Raw genomic sequence first — 15579 nt, forward strand, 5'->3', positions numbered from 1 at the left:
TACGAGTCACGTGGAGTAAAAAGTAAGAGGAGAAGGTAAGTGTTCGCGTTTGAGTTGAGGGACGCGAAGCGAACGCGCGAAGGCGAGTGTCTCAGCGCGTACACATGTTCACGTGGAGACTGCTCGTCTGATATTAACAACAACTTGAGCCTACAACGATGACAACATCGAATTAACGACATGGATGCACAGCCGAGTTCCAGCACGAACATCGGGAGCGCTCGCGGGCGAGTTAGATGCCGCCATAAGGGCCTGATGCACGCCACTCAACACTGGACGCATGTGCTGGCGCAGAGACGGATCAGCCGGATCGATTGCGAGACAGGAATCCCGAATCCAGTCAAGTTTTGTACGCGCGTCTGGTGTAGCCAAATCGCTCGAGAGCTGCTGCACTAACGACAAAAGCACGCCTTGAGACAACGGACACGGGTTTTGACCGAAAATACGGTCACTGGCAACCTGAGTGATGAGCCACATCACAACTTCCACCTTGCTCATGCTGAGCGCGACGTTGAAGGCGCGATCAATTTGGTTTGCCTGAAGCAACTTTCCAATCTCCGCCGTCGGATCCAGACGCTGCTCGATCTGCGCAAGCGTCTTCCCTTGAACACTCTTTGGTGACATACCCGGTGGCGGCGCGATCGGAGTAATCTTTGACATCGCTTGCGCCACTTGGTTGGGGACATCAGTCATCAATGCCGTCGCCGCTTGCCGGATCTCAGTCGTCGCTTGACGAAGACCAGAGACGAAAGGAGTCACTTGCGCGATCGCCGCGGACTCACGAGCGGCTAGAAGCTCAGTATTCAAATCGAGCATGCCGCGCTCGAAAGTTTGCTTCACCTGAGAAAACATAGTGGCACACGCCATTTCCATCTTTGGCACGACAGAAGTTTCCATATGAGCTCGAACGGCGCCATCAATGGAAGGACCGACGATGGACTTCAACGCTGTCTGCGCACTCGTTGCGGCCACGGACTGAGCTCGACCTACACCGGCCTCGAGAGTCTTCGCGTTCTCTACTGAGTGTTGCTGCATCAGAGTTGCGATGGCGCTCGTGATGTCGCGCTTCAAGTTTGCGGCGGCGGCTTCGCTCGCCTTGCGTGCACGTTCCATATCCGTAGCGCGCTCTTCGGCCGCTTTGCGTCGTTCCGCGCGTAATTCGTCGAGAATATCGCGCATTTCGTCGCGAATGATGGCCCGAATCTGCTTCATATCAACGGGCACTCTTGACACCATCGCCGCTTCCATGCTCTCACTCATTTCCGCAGACTCGAACTCTTCCCCGTCGTCCTCGTCGTTCTCAGACTCATCTACTCGCTCAGCCATGGCAGGAGCGGATAAGATTCGTTTCTCCAAGCTGACATTGGGTTCCTCATCTTCCTCGTCACCAGCAAGTTCAGCTCCACCAAACATGTCAGGCGTGAGTAATGTAGCTGATGACGAGTGCTCGAGCGTTCTCTTTGGAGTACCAGGAGAACCGACCGCAGCGAGAGCACCTTCGGGAGGTACACACGCCTCGACGGCCATTGACAAGGTTTGAATCGCCTGAGTTTGCATGCAAAACAGCTGCATCTTGGCGCCACCGTCCTCTTCGTGAATGACATTTGCGTCAAAGCTCAAAATCGGTTGCGACGCCTCGAAGCGCGCAATGTAATCAAAGCTTTTGTCGAAGTGCAACGCGTACACAGCGTTCATTCGCGTGTTCGACAGGAGAACAATGCCAGTTTCCGGGTTGTGCTGTAATCCCACGTTAAACAGCTTGTCGTTATCGGACTTGAATACGACGCGTTGGACCGCAAACGGCGTCTCCTGAGTCACGTCGACAACAATCAACTCGGAGTTGTTTTCATTTCCAAGAATCACTCGATCAGCAGACGCGAACACGGCGGTTTCTACGGTCCAAGGGAGCGTATCTGTGCACTCAAATTCCGTCTCGCCGTCCGCTTTGACCAACACATACGCTCGACCCTCACTAGCGGCGACAATTTTGCGCCCAACGGGTGCGCTGTCAACGCACGATACAGGCGCGTCAAACTCTATTACCTGTAAACCACTCATAGCGGGCGGTGCGTTTAGATCGATTTCCAGCGCTGGAGCATCACCCTTCATCATGAGAGAAAATTCGTAGCACACCACGCACGTGCCCGCGCTGAGAGCGAATTCACATCGTCCAGGCTTTCTCGAGTCAAGCGGCATCCAGCACACGGACGGAGGCCAGTGACCCTCGGGCGTGTCGACCTGAAAATCAAAATCCACGAGTGTTTGCGCCGTAATGGTCCCGTTTGCGCCATCATCCTCCAACGAATTCATGTCGCTCTCCAACAAAGACAGTTTCCGTACCATCACTCGTCCACGAAAATCCACCGAGAGCAACACATCCGTGTTGGCCAAAAACTTGAGCGTCGAGATCGAGTCGGAGTGGCCGCGCAAAAGCGAGCGAACATTCGATGTCTTTCGCGAAAAGACGCGAATCAGCCCGTTTCGAATCCCGTAACATATGAAAGAGTCGTTGACGGCGATCATTCTCGTCTGTGCCTCGGCGTATTTAGTCTCGTACACCGTAATCGGCGACACCTGCGCTCGAGACGTCGGGCGTTCAGTCTTCCCCCTCGATGAACGCACCCGAATCACGCCCACATCGCGTCGCGTCGCCTCACGTCGCATCGCAACAATCGTTTTCCGTACCTCCATCGCGCTCGATGCCTCGCCGTCTTCCACGCGTTCGACGTCTATCGTTTCCTCCATCCTCGCGAGCGCGCGTCCCTTCGCCGCGCTCGTCGCTACGAGTCCCTCGCGCGTCGACGCGTCGTCAGTCTCCTCGCTCTCGCCGACTCCATCGCGCTCGACCACGCGATCGATCGTCCGCCATCGCCCGTGCGCGCGCACGGCGTCGAATCGCCCCGTCGCCGTCGTCATCCGCGCGCCATCATTCGCGCGACCGAGCGCTCGAATCGCCCCTCGCCCCCTCGCCCCTCGCCCCCGAACCCGTCTCCGCGCGCGAGCGATCGCGCGCGCGCGTCGTACCTCGCCTCTCGGCGTCCACCGCCGCCGCGAGCGCTCTCGCCGCGGCGGTCGACATGATCGATCGCGCGTCGACGTCCACCTCGCGCGGTGACCTCGCGCGTGGTCCTCGGTCGAGACCGATGGTCGATCGGTCGATCGATCGGTCGATCGGTCGATCGGTCGATCGGTCGAATGGTCGATCGATCGATCGGTCGCTCGCTCGACACCGATGGTCGCTCGACACCGATCGTCGGTGGGCGACGTGGGGTCTGGGGCGCGCCCCGGGTGTGCCCCTGCGTGCGTCGTCGTGAGTCATGACTCAAGAAGGAGTCCACGCACGATCGACGTCAGGCGGAGCCGCCGAGGCGGCGACGGTGGAGGCGCGCGCGGTGCGGCGCGCGACGCGTCCGCACTCGTCGCCGCGCGCGTCCGCGACCCCGAGCGCACGACGAACGCGCGCGAAACGCACGATGCTGTCCGTCTCGACGAACGCCGCGGCGTCCGTGCGCGGTCTTCGACTGCGCGCCACGAAGGCTTTACGCGGGGGCAAGCCCGCGACGCGCTCGGTGACGCTCCGACGCGGGGCGATCGTGAGCGATGAGACGATCGTGGGCGGTAAATCCAGCGCGGAGTACGATGAATTCGCGAGCCTTCTCGACAAGTACCAGTACAACTACAAGGTTGGCGACGTCATCACCGGCCGAGTCAAGGCGTGCGATGCGAAAGGGGCGTGGGTCGAAATTGGCGCAAAGTCCGAGGCGCTCTGCCCGACGTCCGAGGCGTCGCTCGGCAGCATTCGTAACGTACGTTAAATTTTGCGTTCGCGGTACACATCGGCGACGGACGCGACGCCGCCACGACGGCGTCGCCGCGCTCGAGGGCGAATCCTTCGCGACTGGGCAGATAAAACCTAGGGCTTTGGCTCTCGCGAGGCGACGCCCTCGGAGGGTGTGGAAATTGCGACTCGGCGCGAACGGACGCCTGACGGAGACGAGGGGATGAGATACTGACCGAATGCTTTTTGTTTCCGCTCCAACGCAGGCTGCGTCCGTGTTCGACGTCGATTCTGAATACGACTTTGAAGTCATCCAAGACGACAACGGGGAGGGATGCTTGACGCTCTCCGTGCGCAGAATGGAGCTCGCCAAGGCGTGGGACCGCTGCCGCGAAGCGCAAGCGGAGGATGCCGCGCTCACGGGTGAAGTCTTGAGCGTCAACCGCGGCGGTTTGCTCGTCGAAGTTGAAAAGCTTCGCGGTTTCGTGCCGCAAAGCCACATCGGCATTCGCACCCTCAACCGTGAGGAGTTGGTTGGACAACAGCTTCCTTTCAAGTTTATCGAGGTTGACGAGGAGAAGAACCGACTCGTGCTCTCGCACAGATTGGCGACGGACATGGTGTCCGCGGAAGGCTTAGAAGTTGGCGACGTCGTGGAGGGCATGGTGCAAGCGGTGAAGCCGTACGGCGCGTTCGTGGATGTCGGTGGTCAGAGCGGGTTGTTGCACATTTCTCAAATTTCGCACGAGCGCATCGTTGCCGTCGAGAATGTGCTGTCTGCGGGTGATCGCATCAAGGTGTTGGTCATGTCCAAGGACGCTGAGCGTGGTCGCTTGTCTCTGAGCACGAAGAAGCTTGAACAAAACCACGGCGACATGCTCCGCAACCCGTCCGCCGTCTTCGAGACCGCCGAGGAGATGGGTCGTCAATTCAGGGAGAAGATGCAAGCCGCCGAGGGTGTCGTGATGTCGGTCGATGAGGGCGACAACTAAATAGCATCACTCGCGCGCGAAGCCCACGATTTTAACATTTCTTTGTGAACCACAGTTAGAGATAAAATAAAATGAGTTTCACTCGCCGCGCGCGAATGCCACACTCGTCGTCGCGGTCCGCTTCGACGTGTGACGAGAGCGATGTCGTCCAGCGCGTTCGCGTCGACTTCGTTCGCGACCGCGCGGTCGTCTCGGGCGAAGCAGTCGTCGCCACCGACGTCGACGCTTCGTCGATCGATGGCGACGATGACGTTTCATCCCGAGCACCGCTCTTCGAGCGTGCGCACGCGCGCATCGTCCGCGTCCACCTCGCCGACGTCCGCGGATGCGATCGAGCGAGCGAAGAATGCACTTCTGGCCGCGATCGAGGGCACCGAGCGAGGGATCTTGGCGAGCGATGAGGAAAAGAGGAAGATCGACGACTTGGCTCGAGCGCTCGAGGCGCTGAATCCGAACCCGAAGTCCCTCAGCGCATCGTGTATCAACGGCGAGTGGGAGCTCGTATACACGACATCAGCGAGTATTTTGGGTACGAACAAACCGAGCTTCTTACGACCATCGGGGAAGATTTACCAAACCATCGACGCCGACGCGCTCCGGGCTCGGAACCGCGAGACGTTTCCATTCTACAACGCCGTCGAGGCCGAGCTGACGCCCACGAGCGATTCCGCGGTGAAAGTGCAGTTCAAGAAATTTTATGTCTTGAATGGTCTGATCAAGGTGACGGCACCCGATCGTGCGCGAGGAGCTCTGGACATCACCTTTGTCGACGATACGGTTCGAGTGAGCCGAGGCGACAAGGGAAATCTCTTCATCCTCGTGATGCACGACAAGATGAAGCGATTGAGTTGAATGAAGAAGAAACTGAACTAGCGACTAGAATCACATTGGCGAAAGATCTACTGAACTACAAGCCGGCGTACGTTTGTTTCGTCGCGACGTCACCTTGAATTATCGCGTTCGGCTCTCGACTTTTCCGAAACTCACCGTGTATGCCTTCAAAGTAGCGAATCGTCTCTTTAGACAGAGACGGCTTCCCTGCCGTCTTTTTCGCCTCTTTGATATCGGTCACCTCGATTGGCGGTGGCTCCGTCGGCGCTTGCGCCTCTTTGTCAAGTTCGCTTTCCGCTAGAAAAGATTTGATGATGCGACGCGACGCGACGTTTTCGCACTCGCTCACGAAAGCGTCGATATCAGCCCCGGAGTAGCCTTCCATGTCGCGAGCCATGGCGACGAGATCGACCCCTGGACCGCACTTTACGTTTCGAGTACGTAGCACGCACTCCATGATTGCCTCGCGGTGACTCGCATCGGGCATCGGCAGGTACAGCACGTGGTCGAGTCGCCCTGGACGCAACAACGCCGGATCGACAACGTCTGGTCGACTCGTCGCGCAGATGACAAACACGCCAACGAGCGAATCCACGCCATCAAGAAGGGTTAGGAATTGATTTACCATGCGGTCGGTGACGCCTCCGTCGGAACTTCCTCGCCGTGGAACGAGCGACTCGAATTCGTCGAAGAACAGTGCGCACGGTGCAGCGTCCTGTGCGCGACGGAACAGTCTTCTCAGCTCAGCTTCGCTCTCGCCGTAATACTTGCTGAACAACTCGGGACCTTTGATCGTGATGGAACGTAGACCAGCATTTACGATTGCCGCTTTCGCGAGCGCCGATTTGCCGCTCCCCGGAGCACCGTACAAGAGAACGCCCGAAGGCAGACGCAACGGGCATTGAGCAAAAATCTTTGGATATCGCGCTGGAAGTGCCATCGCTTCGTCCAGAATAGCTTTGATGTCATCGAAGCCGCCGATATGATCGAAACCTTCGGTGTAGTTATCAACGCCCTCTCCTCGAGGGCCATCCGATTTCGCCAACGCCGCTTGGTCGATGGGGACATATCCTTTCGCCGCGGTCGTCAGGTCCGCGTGCGTGATCCGAAGCGACTCACGTTTCACGCCTTCCGGCTCACGTTCCATCACAGTATTCATCGCTCTATCAATCATGACGCGCAAATCGCCAACATCGTAACCATCAGTGCACTGCGAAAACGCGTCAGCGTCTTCTTCGTGTAACAGCACCTCGCGATGCGCCGCGTAAGATAACAGAACGTCTCTTCTCGCGTCCATGTTAGGTTTGCGAACTTCGAACTCGTAATCAAAGACGTCTTTTTCACGAAGAGGCTCACACAATGCCTCTCGTTCACTCGTTGTTGCAATGAAAAACACAGAATCCGCATCGGAGAGCTCTATCATCTCCTCTGCGACGAGACAAGACAAGTGGTAATTGTCGTCTGCTTTCTCACCCTCTTCACCACCCGCTGGACACGCCTGCTCTAGGTTTAGTAGATAGCAAATCGATGGCCGTCGCTCGTCCGCAGCCTTGAACCCGGCGCGAATCGCCTCCAAAGTTTTGATGTGCGGTTTTGGAAGGTTAGCGCAGTCAATCTCGACGACACAGCTGAGTGCTTTCATGTCCTCAGCGAGCTGCTTACACAGTGACTTGACCAGTCTCGAACGTCCTCGACCCTTCGCGCCCGTGACGAGGATTCCAGGGCACATACCAATGCCGTAATCATCGTGCATCTTGATCGCGTCAAACCACAAACTTACCTTGAGTTGTTTGAGTGCTTCATCCGTGCATTCACGCAGCGCAGCGCCGGGAATGTGCGCGAACTCACCGTCGTCCGCGATTCGCGGCCACACCGTGACGCCTGGAGCTGGATTCCTCTCTGGCGATTTTCGAGGTAAGCGTATCGGCGCGCCGAGTTCAATTTGGACTTGTCCATCGACGACACTCTTCAGGCTCACTCGCGCTGGCTTATCCGGACTCTCAACCTGCGCGGACGATGGATACTTGAGCTCCAATTCGAAAACCGAGTGCAGACCAGAGTTGGGCAATTTGAACGTCACCGGAGTCTTGGAGCTCAAGATGACCGACTTTGAATCGTGCATCGACGACTGTTCGCGCATCCAAGACACGAAGAGTGCTCGCGCGCTGTCGTCTAAGAACTTGGTCGTCATCTTGCTGTCGACATCGATGCCCGCCGCATTGAAACCGAGGACCACGGTGTACGCCGGCCCCAGCGCGTTGGCGATGGATAGCAGCGTTCGTCTTTTTGTGAAGATGTCCGCTGCTGGCGCGCGCTCCTCCATGGAATCCAACGGCAAAGGTGGCAACAACGGCCTCAAGCGAGCGGTGAAGGTTGTCGGCTCCCTGACATTTGCTTCGTCACACTCCTTGATCCGCACGTAGTCACCCTGAAATAGGGCGAGCGAGCGAGCCGCCGATTGCGACATAGCGACGTGCTTGGGAGCGATAACGTCTTCTTCTTCCACCACGAATACTTGCAAGAAGAGTGAGGGGATGTCTTCATCCGTTCTTGTCAAGTCAAACTCGCGTTCAAACGAATATTTGAAGACGCGCACGAGAGAGCCGTGACGCATCTTGTGCTCCTTCGCGGTTGCTGCAGACACGGCAATGGAGGTAGTCACCGGCACCTCCAAGGCTTGCTCGAAACGTCCCACCTCGCGTGCATCGTAAGAGATATCCCGAAGTCTTTTGTGCAACAGCTCGGCGCATCTCCCCGTGGGATTTTGCAAGCGCAGCGCCGTTGACGTCTTCGTCTCGTCGTAATTCTTCAACCATTCGCGTAAATCTATACCATCCTTCAAGTACTCTTCCAAGTCGTCCACGTCGTCCGCCTCACCCTTTGACCACGGTTCAACGATGAGCTCTGTGTCCGGCGCTAACCGCACCACCGCGACATCTGAGGGATTGATTGAAAGAACTCGTAAAGAGAGCGGCTTTCCACCTCCAGGAGCGTAGAAAGGAACCGCCTGACCGAGCGCCGCGAGCCCGATTTGTGACAAAAGCGTCGCCTCCATCGCCTCAGCCTGACCCAGAACCGCTTCCCAATCATCCGCGGAGAGCGGTGAAACCGTCACGCTCTCCGCCGTCGCGGACTCCGAGGGCGCGCCGAACGTGAGACGCGCGTCGTCTCCGTCCTGGATGTCGAGCAACTCGGCCAACGCGTGTGGGACGCCGATCTCGCGAGTCGTCTCCCCCCCAGACGTGACACCACCAGCCCACGCGCAGTGCACTACGCGCGGCTTTCCGCGTGAATTTTCGTCCCGAAACTCCAAGACGACGTGTCGCGGATACTCGCCGCCGGCGTCTCTCGACCGGAGCACCGCCGAGACGATATCTGGAGGCAGCGTGATGAACGCGTTTCGTTCGTGCACGACTCGTACGCGTCGAGCGAACGAACCGACATCGCCGACCCCCCCCCCGCGATGCTCGCCCTCCTCCGCGCGCATGACGTTGCGACGAACGCGCGCGTCGTATTAATACGACCACTTCGCCGCCTCCTTCTCCTTTTGCAATTGCCCCGGCGTCTTCACCACCGGTTTCGCCTTTTTCGGTTTCGGTCCTCGCAGTCGCGGGTCCAACTCCACCCCCTCCGGTCGGCGTAACACGCGAAAGGTGCCGCCCGAGGACGTCGCCTTGCGACTGAATTCCAATTCGTTCTTCGCGTTCACCTCCCGCGTGATCGCCGCGCTCGTCGCCCGCGCGACGACCGCGGCGGTCTTCTTCGGCTTCTTCTCAAACGTCCCCTTGCGCTGCTTGATGATCTTTCCGTGTCGATTCCCCGTCGTCGTCGTCGTCTTCCCCACCGTCGCCCGTCGTCCACGCGCGGTTTTCACGCGCGATTTCAACTGTCCCTGCGGCATGCGCGCGTCCGATCACCGACGTCCGATCACCGACGCCCGACCACGGACGACCACGGGCGCGGCGACGGCGGTCCTCGTCCGTGGTCCTCCCCCGTGGTCACCCGTCGTCGTCCGTCGCACCGACCGCGCCTCGCGTGCGCACGTATAACGTCAGCGCGACGACGGTGTTTCGCACCGCACGCGTATTGGTGTTCGCCGTACGGTGTTTCATACCACGATCACGCGTGGTGGTGTTCGCCGTACGGTGTTTCATGACACACCGCACGCGTGATGTTTGTTTTCCGTACGACGGTGTTTCGTACCACGCATCACGCGTGTGATGTTCGCCGTACGGTGTTTCATACTTCATGCCACGCATCACGCGTGTGTCATGCACCGTACGGTGTTTCATGACTTCATGCCACGCATCACGCGTGTGTCATGCACCGTACGGTGTTTCATACAGCGCCCCCTAACGACCGCCGTCGCCGCGTCAGCGCGATTCCTCGATCGTTCGATCGCGTCACCGCGCGACGGCGATGCCGAGGACGCGGGCCGTGAAGGACGTCGCGCGTGATCACGCGCGGCGTCGCGGTGCCGACGCGCGTGAGCACGCGCGCGCGATGTCGAGGAACGACGACGACACAGACGCCGGCCGTGCACGTCCACGCGAAGGGATCGACCACGGGCGCGGGGTGGCGACGACGCCGACGCCGACGACGACGGCGTCGGGGAAGAAACGGGCGCGAAGTGGGGCGATGCCGCGCGCGCGCGATGGGGCGTCGCCGACGCGGCGCAGGGGGCGACCGCCGGCGGGGGCGAAAGGGGGATTCTCGGATTCCGCCCGCGCGCTCGGAGGACGCGAGGCGACGGGATGGACGCGCGCGGCGTACGCGGAGATGGTGACGCGGAGTGTGATGATGTATCACGTGGGATTGATGCAAGAGGCCATGCGGCGGGCCGCGATGGAGGCGCACGCGCGCGCGTTCGTGGTCTCGCAAGAGCGCGCGCGGGGCGGCGGCGGGACCGGAGGGGCGCCAGAGGCGCAGAAACAGTGGCCCATCGTCCCGCAGGTGTCCACCGCGATCTGTCCGCCGAGGAGAGACTCGTTGAAGCCGACCCCACCGGGGGCGTTCGGTAAGCGTGAGGCGGTGAACGCGGGGGTGCAAGAGGCGAACGCGGCGAAGACAAAGGCGAACGCGGCGAGGGCGGCGCTACGCGTCGACGGCGTCGACGAAGCGTCGAGATCGTCGCGCGACGATCGAAACGCCGCGGTGGCGAAACGCGTGCAGGAGGCAAAGTTTTTGCTCGACCCATCCAAGGCGCTGGATGCGAACGCGCTCGCGAACGAGGTGGACTCGGACCGAACGGACGCGTCGCGGCGTCGAGTGCGCGCGAGGCGATCGGGCGCTCCGAGCCCGGAATCGAGTTTGGGCGCGCGAAGAGATCCCGGGGACGACGGACAACCCGCGGGATCGGAGGCGCATGGATCGAAAGGAAGCGAGAAGGAGAGCAAGAGCGCGGCGGCGGCGTGACTTTGCGCGAGTACGAACGCGACGCGTCTCTCGACTGCGGCGCGACGTTTACGATACAAATTATACTCCCGGATGCGCGATCTCGAACGGGATCGGCCGCAACTCGCCGCTACTATCGAGCGCTCTCGCGAGCGGCTTCACGAGCACCTCGTAATTGTACCTGAGCAAATTCGCAAGCTTTCTGAATTCATGGACCCACGCCGTCGCCGCGTCTGAAATCGCCTTTGCCTCCGACGGATGCGCCTCCACCCACGCCGCGAGCTCGTCAAAGTTACTGAGGTCTTCCTTCAGAGGTAAGTAGTGCACGTATGGCTTGAGCGTGTCGAAATACGAATCCTTCATCATCGTCTCGTGATGGAATAGCACGCCCGGAACGGAGAGTTTCGGAATCAAACCGCTCCACGTCGTACCCCCGCCTCCGCCGAGATCGAGTTGATACTTGTACCTCGCGAACGTGTCCATCTCAATGTGATTCGTGTCCACGAAGTCGAGCGTGTCTCGGCCAGGGCTGGGACCTCCCCCTCCCCAGTTGAAAAACTTGGCGTCGAGTTTCTCCGGATGCCGTTTCGACATCAACACGGCGCGCAACCTCGGGCCGATTTCCCTACCCTTGAGCAAGGCTTCAATCTCCCTCGTTGTCTCGCTCGCGTTCGTACGCATAAGTCGCTGTTGGAAACGGAGCCCGTTGGTTTTCTTGTTGGGCCAAAAGCCCGTGTACAGCGGGTAATCCGAGCCGCGCCAGATTCCGCGCTTCAACAAGTTGTCCCACTCATAATCACTTTTGTTTGGCATGATGTTCAGATTGAATAAACCGAAATATCTGCACGCCGAATCTCCTCGCTTCGAGCTCTTCGCATCGCACTCTGGTTTGTTATCGATCACCGCGGGATACTTTAGGAAATCGCACGCGGGTTCCGTTTCGCTCGTCACGACAAAGCTCGCATTGGCCAGCGACTGCTCGGCAGCCACGCAGTACATCAGCGGCACGAGCGTGGAAGATACCATGGTGGGGAACACGCTCGCATCCTTTGGCGCGCTTCCAAAGGCGAATATCGGCTCCCACTGATCGACGTGACAATGTTTCGCCCTGTATCTCGGATCCGCGCACGGCGTGTGCGGGCAGTCGTCGACGATAAAGTTCACCTCGAACGGCGCCGATGCGTTGGTCAACCTCGACGGATAGTACCTCTCAATCGTGTGCATCAGATGATTCCGCGCGATTTCATTTCTGAACAACCCTCCCGAGCCTCGTCCCACCCGTCGAAAACCGTCGCGCGGCGTCCACGACAGGACGCTCAGCGCCCCGAACTCTCTCCGCGTGCGCGTCCCTCGATCGCTCGCGCCGAAGAAACCGCGCTCGAATATTGAAAACACCGTTCCGTAACACACCAACGCACCGGCGACGACGGCGCTGGTGACCACCGCCGTGGTTCGTCGTCGATGTCTTTTCCACCCGCCCATGGTGTTGGCTCGCTCGTCCACGTCCGCGCTCGCGCCCTCGACGCCGTGGTCGACGCCAATCGACGTCGACGTCCATCCGTCCCGGTCGCCGTCGCGGACGAGCAAGCGCTCGCGCTCCATCGCTCGTCGGCGCGCGCGCGAATGTCTCGCTCGACGTCTCGTCGTCGTCGGTCGAACCACCAAATGGTTCCGTCACAGACGAGAAGACGATCGCGCGAGACATCACGCGTCCACGACGTTTTCGGGGTGTGACATCTAGGGTTCGGGCGATGCCCTCGATCGAGCGTCGGTCGGTGTCGTCCCGTCGAGGCCGTGTCGCCCGTACACGACCCGAGTAAATGCCCGTGTGGGTGTGGGTGAAATCACGTTGTATGAAATCTTCCCACTCGGGCGTATCTTTGCCTCGTCGTCGACCCTCTTCGTCGACGCCACACCGTGACTTTGCGCGCGATGTTCGCCGCCGCGTCCACAGTGACGAGCTCTCGAATCGTACGTCCCGTCTTCGCGCGCGCGACGAGGGAGGACGCGGATCCGGGATCCGGGTGGGCGAGGTGTCGTCCACGTGTGCGATCGTCCGAATGACGCGATGAAGTCGATCGCGGCGTCGCGCGTGGCGACGTGGACGGTGGATGGACATGGACTGACGCGTCACGGGGTGTTTTCGCGCGCGCACAGACCGCTCCGGTGAACGCGCGACGCGCGCGACGCGTCACCACCGCCGCGACGGCGGAGGACGCGCGCGAGACGCGCCGCGCGGCGCTCGTCTCCTTCACCGCCGCGGCGGCGCTCGCGGCCAAGTCGGCGCTGGCGATCACGATCCCGTCCCAAGCGTCGAGCGGTGGTCTCGGCCGCGGCTCTGGCATCGCTTTCTCTTCCACCGAGGCGTCGATGAGCGCGTACACGCTGGAGGGGACGAAGAAGAAGGGGATCTCCGTCAAGCAAAAGCGCGGGGTCCTCGCGAACGCGCGCGCGCAAGCGGAAGAGGCGGCGGGCAAGAAGACCGTCGTCGAAGAAGAAGTGAAGAAGGGCAAGAAGAAGTAGATTCCGCGGGCGATGTTGAACTTCGTGAAGCGCTACTCGCAGTCACCGAGTGTTATAGGGAAACTAATCTAAAAAGTTACAAACGACCCCCCGCGCGCGGCGGAGAGACCGACGAATGATGATGCGAGACGACGACTGTCGAGCCCGCCGCGCGCGGCGGAGACGACGATAAATAATGCAAGAATGTGATGGACGCGTCACGAGTTCGACCGATCGATTCCGCGCGCGCGCGCGAGCATCGTGTGCACCGCTTCGCACGAGGCGAAGATGCTCGCGTGGAGCGGAAACGCTCGCAGGAGCGCCATGTTCAAGCCGCGGAAGAGAACGAGCGGCCCCTCCTTCACGACCGACTTCACCGCGCAATCGATCACACCCGAGTATGTGTGCGGTGGAGCGGCTTGAATTCTGCTCTTCGTGACGTCCAGAGGATACGTCAAGAGCCACTGGAACGCGCCGGCTGAGCCGCCGGCGAGAACAATCGCCCCCGCGCGAGCCGCCGCCGGAGCGTCGTGCGCGTCCGCGTCTCCACAGAGCGCACGAAGGCACGCGCTCTTGACTTTGTCGTACGTGAGGAAATACACGGCGCACTGCGGTATTTCTCGAGCGATCGTGGCGCCCGTTCCGGTAAAAAGTCCTCTGACGACGCCGTGCTCCTTCACCAACGTGAGCGCCGTCGACGTCGCGCTTCTGTACCTTCCGCTATCGCAATCAATCACCTGTTGCACAGTTTTTAATCGCTCCGCTGGACCACGAACGAACGATGACACTAAACCCGCGAACGCGCCCGTCAACGCGCCCGCCGGCGCGCTCGCCGCCGCCTCCGCGCCGAGCGTCGTTCGCAGGAAATCCTTCGCGCCCGCGTTGGCGCTGAACGCCACGGCGTTGATCGCCCCGTACGCCATCATCGGCGCCGTGATCCCTCTGTACAGCCCTTTCGCGCCGTCTTTTCGTAATAAATTCACCGCCACCCCGTACGCGCCGCGTCGGCGTCCGTCCAGCGTCTGCGCCAGCGCGCACCCGGTTTGGAGTCTCGATTTCACCGTGTCCAGCGGGTGCACGAGCGTGAGGCCGACCATGCCAGCGATCTGTCCCGCGATGGCGTGATCGTACACCGACGGGACGTCGCGTCGTCCGGACGTCGTCGTCGGCGTCGACGCCATCGTCCGTCGACCACTCGCGCGATCGGCGTGGGCGGCGGCGGGACGACGACGACGACGACGACGACGCGCTCGATGCGCTCGATGCGCGGGCGTGCGCGGGCGCGAGAGGCGACGGTGGTGATGTGACGTCTCGCGCGCGCGCGCGAACGCGCGATGGGTTCGACCACGCGCGCGCTCGACAATGCGTACGCGCGACGCGCGTGGACATCATCTTTATCCGCGTCGAGCCAAAGCGCGTCCTCGTCTCAAGGTCGTCGACGACGCACGAACGCGCTCGATGCGGGGTGACGATGACGATATCGTCGTACTGTTACACATCTCGCGCGCGTCGTTCGGTCGCGCGCGCGCTCAGCCCTCGGCGCGCCAGTCGCTCGCCTCGCCGTCGCGCGCGTAATCCACGAAGGTCACCTCGCGATCGATCGTCACCGCCGAGCCCTCGTTCGGCATTTCGAATCGAAACGACACGCGCGTGACGCCGTCACCGCCGCACGCGCGGCACACCGGTTCGCCCGCGTCGACGAGTTCGAGCTCGCGCGCGAGCAACTCGAGACGCTCGGCGTCGTCTCGAAGACTCTTCTCGAACGCCTCGGCGTCGTCGGCGTCGATGTCTCTCGGAATGAATCGATCGACGAACGCCTTGACGTCACCACCGCGCGCCAAGACGACGAGCTCGGCGATGCGCGCGCGCAGGGCGTCGTTCGTCGTCGGCGCTCTTCCGCGTGGACCCGTGGCGGCGGCGGGGTCGGAATGCGTCATTGGAATCACTCGCCGTCGTCCTCGCGCGCTCGGGCAAACGCTCTTTAAGGTTCACGACCGCGCGCTCGGGCGTCGACGACCTCGGACGGGCGCGCGACGCCCGTCGACGCGGGGCGCGTCGTGAGGTGCGGCGCGCGCGGTCGCG

At 60.8% G+C, this 15579-nt stretch overlaps 10 protein-coding genes across 10 annotated transcripts; 4 read left to right on the forward strand and 6 right to left on the reverse strand.

Moving 5' to 3' along the window:
- Positions 1 to 150: 150 nt before the first annotated feature.
- On the reverse strand, positions 151 to 3079 carry OT_ostta02g04670 (WD40/YVTN repeat-like-containing domain; the record flags this gene model as incomplete). Its single annotated transcript, XM_022985175.1, has 3 exons — positions 151 to 2574; positions 2686 to 2780; positions 3025 to 3079. 3 exons carry the CDS (start codon positions 3077 to 3079, stop codon positions 151 to 153), a joined length of 2574 nt encoding a protein of 857 aa, XP_022840856.1.
- Positions 3080 to 3317: 238 nt separating this feature from the next.
- On the forward strand, positions 3318 to 4770 carry OT_ostta02g04680 (Ribosomal protein S1, RNA-binding domain; the record flags this gene model as incomplete). Its single annotated transcript, XM_022985176.1, has 2 exons — positions 3318 to 3806; positions 4045 to 4770. The coding sequence occupies 2 exons, from the start codon at positions 3318 to 3320 to the stop codon at positions 4768 to 4770; spliced, it is 1215 nt and encodes a 404-aa protein (XP_022840857.1).
- A 141-nt stretch (positions 4771 to 4911) lies between these two features.
- Positions 4912 to 5622, forward strand: OT_ostta02g04700 (Plastid lipid-associated protein/fibrillin conserved domain; the record flags this gene model as incomplete). Its single annotated transcript, XM_003075264.2, has 1 exon — positions 4912 to 5622. One exon carries the CDS (start codon positions 4912 to 4914, stop codon positions 5620 to 5622), a length of 711 nt encoding a protein of 236 aa, XP_003075312.2.
- A 55-nt stretch (positions 5623 to 5677) lies between these two features.
- Positions 5678 to 9088, reverse strand: OT_ostta02g04710 (Peroxisome biogenesis factor 1, N-terminal; the record flags this gene model as incomplete). The annotated part of the gene is made up of 1 exon (XM_022985177.1): positions 5678 to 9088. The coding sequence occupies one exon, from the start codon at positions 9086 to 9088 to the stop codon at positions 5678 to 5680; it is 3411 nt and encodes a 1136-aa protein (XP_022840858.1).
- Positions 9089 to 9115: 27 nt separating this feature from the next.
- Positions 9116 to 9502, reverse strand: OT_ostta02g04720 (unnamed product; the record flags this gene model as incomplete). Its single annotated transcript, XM_003075266.2, has 1 exon — positions 9116 to 9502. The coding sequence occupies one exon, from the start codon at positions 9500 to 9502 to the stop codon at positions 9116 to 9118; it is 387 nt and encodes a 128-aa protein (XP_003075314.2).
- A 602-nt stretch (positions 9503 to 10104) lies between these two features.
- On the forward strand, positions 10105 to 11016 carry OT_ostta02g04730 (unnamed product; the record flags this gene model as incomplete). The annotated part of the gene is made up of 1 exon (XM_003075267.2): positions 10105 to 11016. One exon carries the CDS (start codon positions 10105 to 10107, stop codon positions 11014 to 11016), a length of 912 nt encoding a protein of 303 aa, XP_003075315.2.
- A 60-nt stretch (positions 11017 to 11076) lies between these two features.
- OT_ostta02g04740 (Lipopolysaccharide-modifying protein) lies at positions 11077 to 12597 on the reverse strand (the record flags this gene model as incomplete). Its single annotated transcript, XM_003075268.2, has 1 exon — positions 11077 to 12597. One exon carries the CDS (start codon positions 12595 to 12597, stop codon positions 11077 to 11079), a length of 1521 nt encoding a protein of 506 aa, XP_003075316.2.
- Positions 12598 to 12927: 330 nt separating this feature from the next.
- On the forward strand, positions 12928 to 13518 carry OT_ostta02g04750 (unnamed product; the record flags this gene model as incomplete). Its single annotated transcript, XM_022985178.1, has 2 exons — positions 12928 to 12966; positions 13153 to 13518. The coding sequence occupies 2 exons, from the start codon at positions 12928 to 12930 to the stop codon at positions 13516 to 13518; spliced, it is 405 nt and encodes a 134-aa protein (XP_022840859.1).
- Positions 13519 to 13715: 197 nt separating this feature from the next.
- On the reverse strand, positions 13716 to 14678 carry OT_ostta02g04760 (Mitochondrial substrate/solute carrier; the record flags this gene model as incomplete). The annotated part of the gene is made up of 1 exon (XM_003075270.2): positions 13716 to 14678. The coding sequence occupies one exon, from the start codon at positions 14676 to 14678 to the stop codon at positions 13716 to 13718; it is 963 nt and encodes a 320-aa protein (XP_003075318.2).
- Positions 14679 to 15026: 348 nt separating this feature from the next.
- OT_ostta02g04770 (unnamed product) lies at positions 15027 to 15434 on the reverse strand (the record flags this gene model as incomplete). The annotated part of the gene is made up of 1 exon (XM_003075271.2): positions 15027 to 15434. The coding sequence occupies one exon, from the start codon at positions 15432 to 15434 to the stop codon at positions 15027 to 15029; it is 408 nt and encodes a 135-aa protein (XP_003075319.2).
- Between the last annotated feature and the right edge of the window lie 145 nt (positions 15435 to 15579).

Source organism: Ostreococcus tauri, assembly GCF_000214015.3.
Source record: "Ostreococcus tauri WGS project CAID00000000 data, contig chromosome 02, whole genome shotgun sequence".
NCBI lineage: Eukaryota > Viridiplantae > Chlorophyta > Mamiellophyceae > Mamiellales > Bathycoccaceae > Ostreococcus > Ostreococcus tauri.